General features: G+C 31.9%; 1 protein-coding gene across 1 annotated transcript in view; it reads right to left on the bottom strand.

Annotated features, from left to right (window-relative positions):
• Positions 1–15,541, bottom strand: part of LOC134717667 (deleted in malignant brain tumors 1 protein-like) — a 46,885-nt gene that overhangs the window by 16,450 nt on the left and 14,894 nt on the right. The window contains exons 10-15 of the mRNA XM_063580164.1: positions 14,402–14,461; positions 8,401–8,445; positions 7,242–7,265; positions 5,482–5,626; positions 4,225–4,295; positions 1,926–1,946 (exon numbers count right to left, since the gene is read on the bottom strand). Coding sequence (XP_063436234.1) covers positions 1,926–1,946; positions 4,225–4,295; positions 5,482–5,626; positions 7,242–7,265; positions 8,401–8,445; positions 14,402–14,461 — 366 coding nt within the window. The remainder of the gene's footprint in view (positions 1–1,925; positions 1,947–4,224; positions 4,296–5,481; positions 5,627–7,241; positions 7,266–8,400; positions 8,446–14,401; positions 14,462–15,541) is intronic.

Here is a 15,541-nt window from a genome sequence, read left to right as displayed (position 1 = left end):
GGAATTTAACGCTTTTCTATCAAAATTATCGATAAACATCGTTAACATTCATTAATAGTTAAGAAAAATGTTATGTGGATGTTTTATCTTTAGTTATGTCAATGAAAGAAGTATCAAAGTTAATATAGTTGAATGCTGAAATTATATACTACACCAAGCAAAAGAACATAAACGGTTGTATTGCAACAACTTGAAACACTTAAACTTTCAACCTTTCATATTATACCTTTTCAACATCTCTCGACACCGACTAATGACACCTACAGTTTACAGGTAAAATGGATGGGTCGTTTCAAAGACAAAAACATCATGATTATCCTTACGTAGCATATTGGATTGGCGGTTTTATACTGTATCGACTATATAGTTTTAAGAATATACATGTATATCAACCAAACAAATAAATAAATATATGTATGGTGGCCGGATGCGGCCATTTATTTTGCCTGTTCGCGTTTTCGTGACTTCTCCTTTCATTTTGCAAACGCGAAATTTGGAATCCGAGAAATCGATACAGCAAAATCGAGAAATTGAGAAATTGAGATATCGGGAAATCGAGAAATAGGGAAATCGAAAAATTTGACAATAGATAAGATCTGGAAATCGAGAAATTGGGAAATAGATAAGATCGGGAAATCGAGAAATCAAGCAAGCGAAATCGCCAAAACACGAAAGAAAAACACGAAAACGTGAAATGAATTCTCGCTTTTGCGTTTCTGCTTTCTCTTTTTCTCGATTTCCAAATTCTTTATTTCTCGATTTCCCGATTTTTCAATTTCTAGATTTCGCTTTCTCGATTTTTGGATTTACCCGAAAACACGAAAAGTGGAAACGTTCTCTTCCGTCCACCATACATATGTCTCTGTCATATAATAGTCATATTTCGTATGTATTTGCACGACATTTCATGTTAAATTGATTACACAAATATTCCAATCATTCTGAATCCTAACCGATTTTCTCTTCACTTTTGTGATTATGTGAGTCTTTCGCCAAATATATGCCGCATGCCAGTAACGATTTAATTTGTTGGCGTAAAAGCTTTTATGATTTATTTTCAAAATTGAAAAAGGATACTGGACCGTCCGTTGAAATACACATTCAATTTCTGGAGGGATAATTACATATCGATTTTTTTTTGTCGAAGGATAATATCACGGGTTTTTTTTCTTCTCTGCTTTAAGATATCTTGTTCGAGTTAAAGTTTTTCATTGATAAATTTTGAAAAAAAAATATAAATGACCCCTCGTTTCAATGTTACAACATTTAAGCAGTGATTGGCGAATGCATAATTCAAGTGGAACACCAAATTGGTGAATTGAAATGATACAAGGTATATATTGAGTACATTATGGAGGCATCCAAGGCCAAAACTAAGACATGTGCCGCCATTGTCAATAATCATTGTTTAATTAAATACCAACTACAATAAAACATGATTTGTTCTTTTGTTTTCCAAATTCAACAAGGGCAGCTATCGCTAAACGATGAAACGTGATTTTTCTTTTTTTTATATCAAATTAAAAAAAACCATATTATTTGGACTCTGTAGGAAAGTTTTATCATTTTCTATGATTAAAAGCAATAAAATCAATAATGATCTCACTTTTATTATTTTTGAGACGACCTTTCACATTTTACCTGTCGTGGTCGTTCCCAACTGTTGGTGTCGAGAGATGTTGAAAAGGTCTATTGACATAATTAGAACCACATAAAAAAGAAAACAAATACATGTCAATCTTTTTTACAGAACATTACACTAGCTGATTTAACGGTTACAGTTGAACCTTGAACATGTCTCTTAATAACCTTCTGACGTCAATCAACAATCACTCTTTGTGTATATATGACGTCATCTATTTTGAAATTGTGATGCTAAATTTTACGGGAACTTGAGCGCTTGTATATTAATAAAATGTACTTACTACCTTCTGATTTAGGGTAACCTGCAATTAAAAAAAGAATTGGTGTATGCATTGTGACAAAATATGTGTGACTTGCAGCTACACATGAATTCAAAGTATGCCTATGTTTTCATTTGACAGTATTTAATTAGTAAATACTTGCGTTTGAAAAAAACGTTAACAGAAATAAAAAAAAAACAATTAAATAAACAATGCAAACATTTTTTTTTCATTTAGCACTAGGTTGCTCCATTATATTTGTATTTTATGGAGTTGCTGATATATCGATGCGCATAAAGGTATCGTTACATATGATACGGCCAATGAAGATATAGTACTAGTATCTAGTCTTTTTATGTCAGTCTTATTATTTTAAAGGAATAATAAAACAGAATGAAGAGAGGATCAGTGAATTCTTTATAACGAACACTGTCTTTTTAATTCAATAATTATAGGTATATAGACCATTGAATCATTCTATTAACAATAATGCTGATGAATGTATACCTGTGTTTTAATATTTCAACCCTGTCACTTAATATTGATCAATGAATTGACCAAAAGTAAATTGAAGGAAATACAAAATTTGCTGTTTGTTTTTATACTCTATGGTCGTGTTGTTGTCTCTTTGGCACATTCCAATTTCCCAATTTCGAATGTCCTATGCGATTTAAGTTGCTTTCAGTGTTCTATGAAGGGACATCTTTGATAAATAATAAGGGAACGAAGTCCCCTAAAACAGTAGAAAAATCAATACAAAACAAATATATATATATATAATTTCCAATGTTCTAATGACCTCATAATCGTTAACTTTTTTTCTAACTTTTGTATATTTGCGCAGAAACCTCTTTCTTTCTTTTTTTCCAGTCTCGTGTGTCATAAGATTTTGAGTAAAATAGGATCAACATCGGAAACGTTACGGTATATCCGATTCTTCTTTAACATTGACATATGTTAGAATTAAAATAAAAGTAATTGATACGGACTTCGCCCCTCTCTCAAGTAACACCTGCCTTATATTAAACACTGATGATGTCTTCCCAAATATAACAACGACAACTGACCAACAAAGTTGAAACTCACTTAAATCATTGGTTTTTTTTTAAACCAACGTTAAGTAAGTACTGCCTCTCGATACTTTATTTAGCATTGCACAACTCATGTCTTCTTTGACTATCCATGACGTTTAAATACTAAATCCATTGGATGTGATTAAGTTGATTTTAGACTCTGATGTATGATCTTTTTATTATAAATTGATTTTGGCTTTTAATTAGCTTTCAGTAACTGCGAGTACTCTCAAATCGTACTTTCATGTTAATTTGACCTGTTGATACAATTGTCATGTTGTTTTGTTATTTTATGTTTCTCTATTTATAATATATACCAGCTTTGATAAGTGTTTAGTATGACTATAAATTTTCACTTATGTTTCTAGTACTACGAACAAAAAAAATATTTCATTGTTAAACAAAATTCCGTACTCCATTAATACTGTATACCTAACAATACAATTATTTTCTTTTACCTGTGTACAATATTTTATTTGGCGACAAGGTTATTAGTTCAAGGTTATGGTTCACTTTCTGTAATTATTTAACATTTCCCAGCTGTATACTACTGTTGCTTTTATCTAATCACCCCTTATTTTGATTGATTTTGAATTTACATTGGTCATAGATCAAATTTATTCGTTCAGTGTATGTCTTCTGATAAAGTTAAGCCATTTCAATTGATATTTAGTGTGTATTTCTATGTTGTGATGTAACACTATTGTATCGGGAAAGGGTGAAGGTGGGTTTCCTTTAAAACGTTTAAACCCGCTGCGTTTGTTTGCACCTGTCCTAAGTCAGAAACTTGATGTTCAGTAGTTGTCGTTTGTTGACGAACTTCCTGAGTTTTTCCCGTTTGTCGTTTTTTTATATATAGTTAGACCGGTGGTTTTCCCGTTTGAATGGTTAAACACTAGTCATTGTTTACTTTTGCTTACTGTTTGGTGTGAGCAAATGCTCCGTGTTGACGACCGTACTTTGACCTATAATTATTTTTTTTACCAATTGTGACTTGGATGGAGAGTTGTCTCATTGACACTTATAACACATCTTCTTATACCTACACAAAACGACTAGCTAATGCAAGGAATAGAGACACATGAATGTATTACATGATCAAAATTATAGTTGGACTAACAAATATTACACATTTTAATTCGAGTTAACTTACGACAAGAAACACTTGCGTCTTCCCCATGATTACAATTATGGTGGTTCCAACCATTTGATGAGCACTGGGATATGTCACTTTTCATACCCATTACAGGATAAATCATCCAACATAATAGATCCATACCCTTGACCAAAGGCAGCATTACCATATGCTGTTACGCTTCTACATGTAAAATAGTAAATCAGTAAAATATATTTTTAATTGATTAAAATTTGCTTAATTGACAAATAGTGTTTACTAAAATGTTTTCCCTAGGAATATGTTCCTAAACTCTAATTGACAAAACATTTCGGAATTTTTTATTGCTGTGTGTTTGTTTTTCTACTATGGCTAGAGGTATAGGGGGAGGGTTGAGTTCTCACAAAATATGTTTAACTCGTGCATTTATTTTGCGCCTGTCCAAAAAAACATTCAGACGTTTTGCTGATTCATATTATCTTGTCAGTAGCCAGTGTTGCCGTATTGCTAGATAAGGAAATGGTAGTTAACCGATGTTCAGATCTTGTAAATTGATTTGATATAGACATAGACAAATCAAGGTAACAAACTACAATAGAGGGAATCATGTGTACCACAAGAGAGCAAGGACGGTTGCGTCGACCAGGATAGATATCATACTTTGTCATCAACACTCATCATGCGAATTCACACTTAATCAAATAGTCACAATCGTGACAAAACCTATAAAATTTGAGATCAGACGACTATGCTGGTATTTTATTATCTAACACCGCGAACATATTTCGCTAGTGAGTTGAGATACGGACGCATTGGTCAATCGGTTTGTGGTTTTGGCTGTTAAACTTATGCAGTGTCGATTTCAGTCGGTCTTACTATTCACTCTGTAAGTTTTATGTAATAAGTATACCCCTATTAATCCATTCTGTAAAGTGTGAACTTACACGAGCGTAAAATATTAGATGAGGTATGTAAACGCATTACAACGACGCACATGTAATATGGTATATGTAAGAAGTATACCCCTATTAATCCATTCTGTAAAGTGTGAACTTACACGAGCTTAAAATATTAGATGAGGTATGTAAACGCATTACAACGACGCACATGTAATATGGTACTGCCATATTAGAGGTTTCTCAAAAGTATTAAAGAAGGTTAAGATAAAGCTTCTGTTGTATAAACGTTAACACTAGCATACGATTTATCATGTACAAGTTATTGCTTTGTGTTGCATGTGTTTCATTTAAATGTTACTATAATTAAAACAAAGAGATCAAATATTGTTTATAAAATGACTGAAAATTCTTTCTGAAACATCATAACAATAACGACTTCCAATAAATCAGAAAAAAACAAATATCTTTTAAGAGTAGCTAGATTGAATTACCCGTATCTATTGTACCCTAACATTGCACATATTACTCTGGCGTCCTTTATATCAAAGCTGTCATCACAAATTGTTCCCCAAGCTCCATTGTGGTATAATTCAACACGTCCTTCCCAATAGTAGTTACCACCAACTAGCCTTACATCTACAAAAGTAAAAAGAATAAGACTAATAATAAGAATACGAATTTTATTAGTTTAAAATTCTGACAATAGGATTGTTACTAAATAAACAAATCAGTACAAAAACTAAAACAAAACAAACAAACAGACAGCCAGGCATATAAAAAAGTTTATTAATATTAATTATAATACTATTTTTGACAGCATGCCTCCTCTATAAAATTATCAGTTTAACTATAATGATTATATTTATAGATTATTACATGGCATTTTCCATATGGCCCTGGTATCAGCCCAAGACTCCCATATCAAGCCAGAGGGCTTTAGCCCGAGGGCTTGATATGGGTCATGGGCTGATACCATGGGCTATATGGAAAATGACATGTTATAATCTATTTATCACATATTTTCAAGCAGGAGAAAACAAATAGCTTACACCAAATTATGTTTGATATTTCATCAAAAATCAAAAAGATATTTAACGAAAACAATAAATAAATGTATCACTGTGCCGTTGATTTAAAAAAAAGTTCGTATCACAGTTGGTTAACAACGTTTTGTGAAAAGTTTCAGAAATAAATTAACAATAAATATATTAATTCTAAGAGTTGCAAATATCAAACGACTTTAAAGTGTTACATTACAAATTCTTCTACAGCACATTTGTAACTTTCTAAATTTCTTTTCATTGTGTTTAACTTGTTTACAAGTAGCCTTTGATTGACAGGTCACCGGAAGTTAAACTCGGGGGCTTGATATGGATTTCGAGGGCTGATATCGATATCGGCCACGAGGGCTGATAACCAACCTTGACTTCCGGATATTATTGGCCATGCAAAAACGTACATATCAGTACAAAATATGTGATAAATTACATTATAAGTTAGTTAAGCCACCAACACACACAGTTCATATATTGGCATTATTATTGTTTCTCTCATTCTACATTAAACATATATTGTTAACAATGATAAGTAAAATATCAGATTCTTCACAAAAGGTATTTTTTTTTCATTTGTTTATTTAAATACGAAAAAACTTGATTAAAGTAAAGAAAAATGAAAAACAGAATTATTTTAAGAAGCTGTATTATTCATTGATCATGTTGATGATTGGCATTGTTATATTTTTTTTTACACACGCATTATACATTTTATAAGTGACAAATAAACTTTTTAAGATAATTTTTGTGTCATCTGTTATTTATAGATTATTACATGGCATTTTCCATATGGCCCTGGTATCAGCCCTAGACTCCCATATCAAGCCAGAGGGCTTTAGCCCGAGGGCTTGATATGGGTCGTGGGCTGATACCATGGACCATATGAAAAATGCCATGTAATAATCTATTTATCACATATTTTTAAGCAACTTGTTTACAAATAGTCTTTGATTGACAGGTTACCGGAAGTTAAACTCGGGGGCTTGATATGGATTTCGAGGGCTGATATCGATATCGGCCCTGAGGGCTGATTACTAACCTTGACTTCTGGCTATTATTGGCCATGCAAAAACGTACATATCAGTACAAAATATGTGATAATATATAATAGTACATTTATTTTAAAACACGCTTAGGTATCCTAATGCATCTTATGAACGCGTGATTTCAATAGCGACACGTTAGTTTAAACTCACTTGTATATGAAACACTAGTTTCTCCTGGAAGAAATATAAAATATATATAATATAAGAATTTAAAGATTTGCTTGCAAATAAATGGCGTAATTCATATATCAATATCATAATTTTAAAAACCAAATCAGCTAATTAACCACACTGCGCATACGTCATTTACATGTTTCTATGTGTTTTGGCGTTTGTTTTTGTAGCAGTTCAGTGTTTCGGTTATTCCGTTGGTTTCCTCTTACAGTTGATTATTTCCTTTGGTTTTGGTTCGTGAAACGGATTTGATTTCGTTTAATCGATGTGTGACTATTTAACAGCGGTATACTACTGTTGCTTTTTGATGTGTTTCAACTATCCAACTACTGCAAAATAAAATAGTAAATAGTTATCAAAAGTATCAGGCTTATAAGTTGATAAGCCAGACGTGTATTTACGTAAGACCCATCAGTGACGCTCATATCAAAAAAGTAAGAAAGACAAACAAGTATTAAGTTGAAGAGCATTGATGTCCTAAAACTTTATGTGCGAGATCGATGATGCAGTGCTCCGTTAAAGTTGATAACAAAATTCAACAGATTTGTCAAAATATATGACATCAAAATATTATTCTTAGAAAACAAAAATACATTTTCTGGGTGAAAAAGCTTTTCTGTAAACTGATATGATGAACTCATGTTTTAAACGAATTTCAATTGTTAAACAAAATTCGAAGTATCAATTATTCGATAAGATGACTGACTGTCATCGATAACTTAGAACCTGTTTCATCAATGATGACCATTTATTATTAATTTTGGCAAACAAACTAGTTGACGAATATACTTACATTGAGACTACGAAAAAAGGAAAATAACAAAGATATCGAACGCCAAGGAATATCAAACGGAAAATTCTAAGTCAAACGAATTGAAAATAACTGTCATATTCCTGAAAATTCCTGGAATTAAATGGAGTATGAATAAATCTGCATCATTTGAGGTAATGACTGTCCTTCCCCGACTCTGATACTGATTGAAAACTTTGCCATATCATCATTTCATTGCCATAGTTTTGCATAAACATTCGCCTAAATGTTTTAGGCGGTTCAATAGTAGGTATATCTTCTTCTGTTAGGACAATTTAAAACCTTGAAATAATTAGTCATATTAACTTACAACGAAATACATACCTGAATAGAGAGTCTGTGTGACTGATTCCACAGTGGTTAACGGGTCTAAAATAGAAAAAAGTATAGCAAACATATCGAACTCAAGGAAAATTCATAATGAAAAGTCATTTATCAAATGGATAAATCAAAAGCTCAAAAACATCAAACCAATAGAAAATAGCTGTCATGTTTCTGACTTACTACAGACGTGTCATTATGTTGAAAATGGTTGATTAAACCTGGTTTCATAGTTAGCTTAACTTCTCACTAAAAAGGAGAGAAAATACGGAAATAAATTCATACGTTATGTGTCGATTTGTTTAGATCATTTTCCTTCAACTTTATCAGAAACCGGACACTCAAAATATACCAAAGTTTTGGCAGCAAGATATGTTTCATAACTCATTGTTTGCATTCCTATTTGCAATAAACGTCATTTATCAAATTGTGATTACATAATTGCTTATACAAACATTCAAATTAAGATGATATGATATTCATTGTCATAACAATAATGAAAAAGAAACACATTTGAGCTACATTTGAATACATTTGAATCCAAATTTTCATCAAAGCGAAAACCTGTATGTATTATGTCCAAACATAACATGGATTACTCAGACATCGGGCACGGAGTTTGACTGTACATATTGTTGTGTTTTTGTTTTTTCTACATTGGCTAGAGGTATAGGGGAAGGGTTTAAATCTAACAAAATAAAAACATGTTTCATCCCGCCGCATGTTTGCGACTGTCCCCAGTCAGAGACCTCTGGCCTTTGTTAGTGTCGTCTGAATTTTGATTTTAGTTCATTTATGTGTTTTGGAGTATAGTATGGTCTCCGTTATCACTTAACTAGTACACATTTTTGCTTTAAGGACCAGCTGAAACACGCCTTCCTGTGCGGGATGTTTTGGCTGAGTCGGAGACTCATTGGTGGCCTTCAGTTTTGTTTTTCCTCTTTTGTCGGGTTGTGGTTCCTTTGACACGTTCCCCATTTTCATTATCAATTTTATAATCAACAACTATCAATTGTGTATCTCGACATTAAGTTTCACTATCTAGCATCAGTTTATAACCTTCATTTTTTTTTATATAAATATGTTTTGATTACATTATCCTGTACAATGTTGTTCATAGAAATTAATCTATATTTCTAGATGATAAGATATTCTTTGTCATGACAACAATAAAAAAGAAACACATTTGAGTTATATGAATTCAAATGCTTACACAATGGATTAATACAGATAACTCGGTTTTAATCACAAAGAAAATGAACGCTTTATAACAAATGTAATTTAACAATTTGTTTTAAAAAAAGAAGCTTAAAAGGAAGCAAAAGATACCATAAGGACATTCAAACTCATAAGTCAAAAACAAACTGACAACGTCATGACAAAAAAGAAAAAGTATCAAAAGACAAACAACGGTAATTGGTATCTTAACCTGCGTTAACATCGCATAACTTTCAGAACTATTCTTAACATACTGCATAAGTTACATTTAAAATATTATTTAGATTAATGCAACAGTCTTTACATGTACCGAAGTTCAAATCTCATACATTGAATACAAAATAAGAAAGCAAACGAAAGTTGATTTGGGTGAAACCGAATACGTCGTCAGGGTACCTGTATTCTGCAATGCATGCATTATCCGCCATGCGAATCCACAATCAATTTTCCTTATTAAAGATAATTATGCAATTTGAGTTGAAGGTGCAGCTTTAATTATGGAGCCAATTTTTTAAATATTTCCACATGATTTAATAATTACTGAAACAGTACATTAACATATTTGTGAATTTTACATACCACAATCAATATATAACTTGTTATAGCAGTAAGTGTTGCTTCCGAAGTTCCGTCCAATACAATCATTTACGTCATTGCTGTAGTTATAATCAGGACAATAGAAGTCTGAAACTATAGCTGGATGACTATCATGTTGTCCATGTATTCTGTATGCTCTACAACAATTAAGATAAAGCTTTGTAGTTTTGACGAAACTTGACACAGAAATCTCACATGAGACAGTAAAAATACACATTGAATGTCACCTATTTAGAAATTCTGCATGCTACACATATCTGATAATTGCTATCGATCATTATTTGCTCTCACATATCAACGTATCTATTTTTCATTAGAATTGTCCGTAAAATCCTTATGATAAAAAGAAAAACAGAATTATAATTAAAATTGTTTGTGAAATGATTTTAACAGTACAAGTACATACGATGAGTATCCAAGAGACTGACAGACTGGGTTCAACTTATGTGTATGTTTATGATAGTCGTAACAGACATATCCCCAACTTCCGTTGTAGTAAAGCATCAGAAACCCTCGGATCCCTGCAGTTAACCGTATCGAAATGTTACCTATAACAAGACATTTTCTTTTCTTAGAAGGTAAGATAAAAATGAGTTTCTTAAGGTATCAAACAACTTTGGAATGGATATACGGAAAATTCATTTGAATATACATAACTAGTTGTCTAGCGTACATAGCCAGTGATGTTTCTGTGTTTTTTTGTGGGTTTTTTGCTGTGCATGTACTCATTTTGTGTCGTGGATTGATACCCCATATCATTTGTTCTTCTATAATACTGCATTCTGTCGATTTCTATATTTCGGCATTACATGATATCATGTTTTTTCTCTGACTGTTTATGACAATAATTTCAACGGATATGTATTGTTGGATATTTTAGTATAAGGTTCATCATAACCTTTTGGCTAATATGGCCGTATTTACACCACGAATTTTACTCTGAGTACAGACAAACCTATTCACCTGCAAACGTTTTATTTAAGGGATGGCAGGAACTAGATTTATAAATTGTAACTGCATTTTATGTTTTAGAAAATATAAACTTTACTAGATTTTGCTTTCCATTTTTTTTTCGTTCCTGCAGAAGGTGCCAAAATAAACAAAGTCGGGAAAGAGGTTTGAGAATCTCCCCTTATATAATACATGTTGTGAGTAGTATTGATTAAAATAGACAATAGATTGACAATTGACATCTGTAGACAACAGGTGATTTAAACTGTGTAAATGAGTGGACCGTATCAAATGAAACTCGGGTGTTTGTTTATTTTGCTATCTTCTTCAGACTGGAAAAAACTGGACATCAAAATCCAGGTAAGTTTTTAATTTTCTGAATCGTATACTTTATATAACTTTTATATATCTAGTTCCTGCCATGCCTTAAGACTTTCCTAGATGTGTCAGTTTCTCTGTACTCATAGTAAATTTTTAGGGGTAAACACGGCCATATTTTTAAATTCCTTATGATGAACCTTAAGTCACAAGTTAGTTGCTGGTTAGCCTCTTAAAAATATTTTTAACACCTCCACATTCTGTATGTGTCTGTCCCATGCCATAATCCTGGATTTCCGTAGTTTTCGTTGTTGCTGTTTAATCATATTTATTTTTTCGTTTATTGTTTTGCATTTCAATCAGAGTACCGTTTGTCAAAGCCATCGTAAGTCCATCGTAACGAAATCGTAGGTTTTACGGCCGTTTCACAAAGCCGTCGTAAGTTAAGATGATCGTAAATAAGACATACATCCTGACGTAACTTACTACTGCTATACACAGTCGTATCTAGATATTAGTTTTTAGGCGAATAAGAATTAAACCAACAAACCTAGTACGATTACTGCAGCATTCTGTATTCTTCATCAAGATACCGCAAATGTCACAAGACGAATAATAATCTTCAATATATGAACTACACTTTCTTCGTTTGTTCCCATTGAAAATAACATTGGCAATAGATGGAACCAGATTTAAAACAAGATACTTACTACTGAAACGCAGGTTCTATTAGTTTTGCGTTACTACGATTAGGGGGTGGTAGTGGGGTGATGTTCCTATCAGAACTGGTCGACATGGCGTTAGTAAAACGGTGCTAGTACGTGTTACAAATCTCATCGTTAGGTATTTTGAATCACTTTTAACTCATCTTATTTACTACCGGCTTCGGTCTAAAAAAATAACTTAATAGGCTTTCTATCACGTCCGCATTATGTACCTATTTATAATTTTATTACTACTGGCACAGTGGTAATCGACAAAATGTGTAAAGTAGGATGTTTTATTCCAATTAACTAATTAAATGAGCACACACTGAACATATTCATACAATATTAATAATACATTTTTTTACCAATTATATACCAACGCAATCATTGAGATGAAGTTATAATAGTATATACACATTTCAACGACACAGTTTTAACGAGATAGTATTTGTGTTTCTACTTTTTTGGAAGTAAAATAACTCTGTCTGTGGCACGCATCTACAGTAGAGAAAATAATATAAAAACTGCATATCGAATATGCCCCCTGACCTGTCTGCATGCATACAGATAGTTTGCATAACCATATGTTCAAAACCATATGAGTATTTGGTCCGTATGCGTATCTCGATCGTATTTTTTGCGAATATGAAAAAATAAGATAGATGCAGTGTTTTTTATTCTCAATCAAGATGCCGCAAATGTTAGAAGACGGAGAAAGTCCTTCAATTTTATATATTTTGTTGGATAGTTGGGCTATCAATGATAATATCTGGTTCTGGTGATAAAATTCTTACTCTATCAGATCCCAGATTACTCTTAATGTCGGATAACTAATGGTGCTGTAAATTTTATAAATCTAAATGCTCAGCTTCGAAGTACTATGATCTACTATTACCTCAAATCACAAACTAGTTATGATCAAACATAAATAATTTCATCTCATGTACTGCTTGTAATCCCAGATATCCAAATAATTACAAATAAAATAAAACATTTATATTTAAGCGTGTTTAGTTTCAATCAAATTTGATAGACGGTTTATTTGTGTAGTGCAGTGACAAATTCAAAAAGGACACATTATTTAAAGAATAAGTATATTTCTTATTGAATAGATAAGAATGGTCAAAATAATTACAGAACAAATTGTTAAGAAGAGAAGATCCCCTCCCCCCTTTCCCCTTCGTTGACCCAACCAATCCATATCCTCACTGTGACGGATAATTTTGTTTAATATATATATATATATGTTTCTGTCTTGGAAAGGAACAATTGTACAAAGTGTTGTTTATATATGTAATGGACAATACTAGTATATACACTGAATGCCTTCTCAACCGACGTCGTAATTTAATTTCAATAAAAGAAAGCATTTGAAATTCCCCCCACCACCCACCACCCCTTTGTAATATGTTACCGGGTATCAAACTCAAAGGGCATAACAAATTTTCAGGAAATACTTGCATAATTCTATAATCGTTCTTAATTCTGTATTAAATATATATCTATAATAAAAGTGTCATATCTTGAATATGGAAAACAGGCTAAACTTTTTTACTTGCATTAATTTTGATATAAGAATATCGCAATAATTCGCCATCCGTAATTTATTATAATTATTTAATATGTTTTTTTGGCATGCAATACTCGATAAAAGCACTCTTCCGTTTTACGATATCCTTACGATGGGTACGTTACTTGCGATAATGTTTGTATTCCTTTACGATGCCTTTTTGAAACACATGTAACGGCCGGAACGTAGAACCACACGTAAACGGATCGAAAATTGATACGATGATCGTAAGTTAGGAAGGCGTTGTGAAACGGTGGCCAGGCCGTTAGTTTTCTCGTTTCAAATTTTATTTTGATGTCAATTAACTTGCTATGTTGTATGAATTTGTACTAATTGACCAGTGCCGTACGGTGAGTGATATATAATTACGTTTACTCTGTTTAGTCTCCGGTAGAAAGATGTCAGATTGTCAATGCTATCCCTTTTGTTTTCAAACCTTTTCGACAACAATGTATCAATTATTTTCAATCTTTGAAAAAGATGGTAACTACATTGTAAATATAATGAATTCACATGCAATCCTATTATGTCTAAAACATTATTTCATAATCTTGATATTACAAGATAACTGAAAAGAATTGAACTCTCAATTGATTTTTTTAAAACCAATATAACACAAGGAAATATATCAATATGTATATACCATATCCTCCAAGTGTATCAGGAGTTGTCATTCCATACTGATAAGTAGAAGATTCATAATCTGCAAACATTTAAAATAAACCAATTATAAAAGAAAGAATTAAGATGGACTAAAAACATGAACAGTCATTACAGTTTAAATGTTTCAAACTTTTTCTACAATTGTCCGTTTATAAATTTTAGAATTATAAAGAAACTAAGGTTTCAACTCCCATCAAAGCTGGCTAGATGAATTTGTCTATTTTATGTGTCCGTTTGGTCATATTGCTTTCAACTGTTTCTGTTTTTATAGATGATCGGCTTTCAAAAATTCTACTTTGAGCGTTCCTGATGAAGGCAAATCATAAAAAGCGTTTCGGACAAATGAAATAAATAACATGTTGTTTTCATTTTTTACAGAATAATTGGTTCGAGTTACAATGTACACCCGTCGAGTTACTCAGAACTATAATAATAAATCTAGTAGTTTGTCACTTCTGATGACAACTAAAGGGGGTAGGGATTATAGCAACGAGAAGCGCAGTTTTACATAGACACTACACATGCATTTTACAAATTTATTTATAAGCGTAATTTATGATAATTTAACACTTAAATAAGCAAATTGTATTCAGTTGTTTACCAATATCGGGTTTCTGCATGCTTAAATGACATTTATACAAACATTCGTCTTTTATATCTACATGTATAGAAGTAAACGTAAAATATCATCCTCTCTATTACCAATAACAATGAAGTGTAAATTATACATTGTATACTTATTTTTTTCAATACAATGAGAAGTTTAGTAGTTTATTTTTAACATTTGTGACAATTGTCGACATCTAAATTTCTGAATTTCGCCATTCGTTGACAATAAAAGGAAATCATGTTAAATACTTACATGACTTTGGATTTCCTATTACAATAAAGAATGAAATATGGTTTATTACAAAAAGAATAAAGATTGCACGGTTAGATCCGTAAACTTAAGTATTTTGTAATTATGAAAATAAAATATATCAGGATTTTTACAACTATAGTGATGAATTCCGAGTTTTTGAGGGGTATGTATATTTGGTGTACATTCGAAATTGATATTCTGCACTTTTGACATATTTACACAGAGTCTAATTCACATCGAGGTTTAATTGTTCTTTAA

The sequence above is a fragment of the Mytilus trossulus genome, chromosome 5 (assembly GCF_036588685.1).
Source record: "Mytilus trossulus isolate FHL-02 chromosome 5, PNRI_Mtr1.1.1.hap1, whole genome shotgun sequence".
Classification (NCBI taxonomy): Eukaryota; Metazoa; Mollusca; class Bivalvia; order Mytilida; family Mytilidae; genus Mytilus; species Mytilus trossulus.
This window is presented reverse-complemented; position numbering and strand designations above follow the sequence as displayed.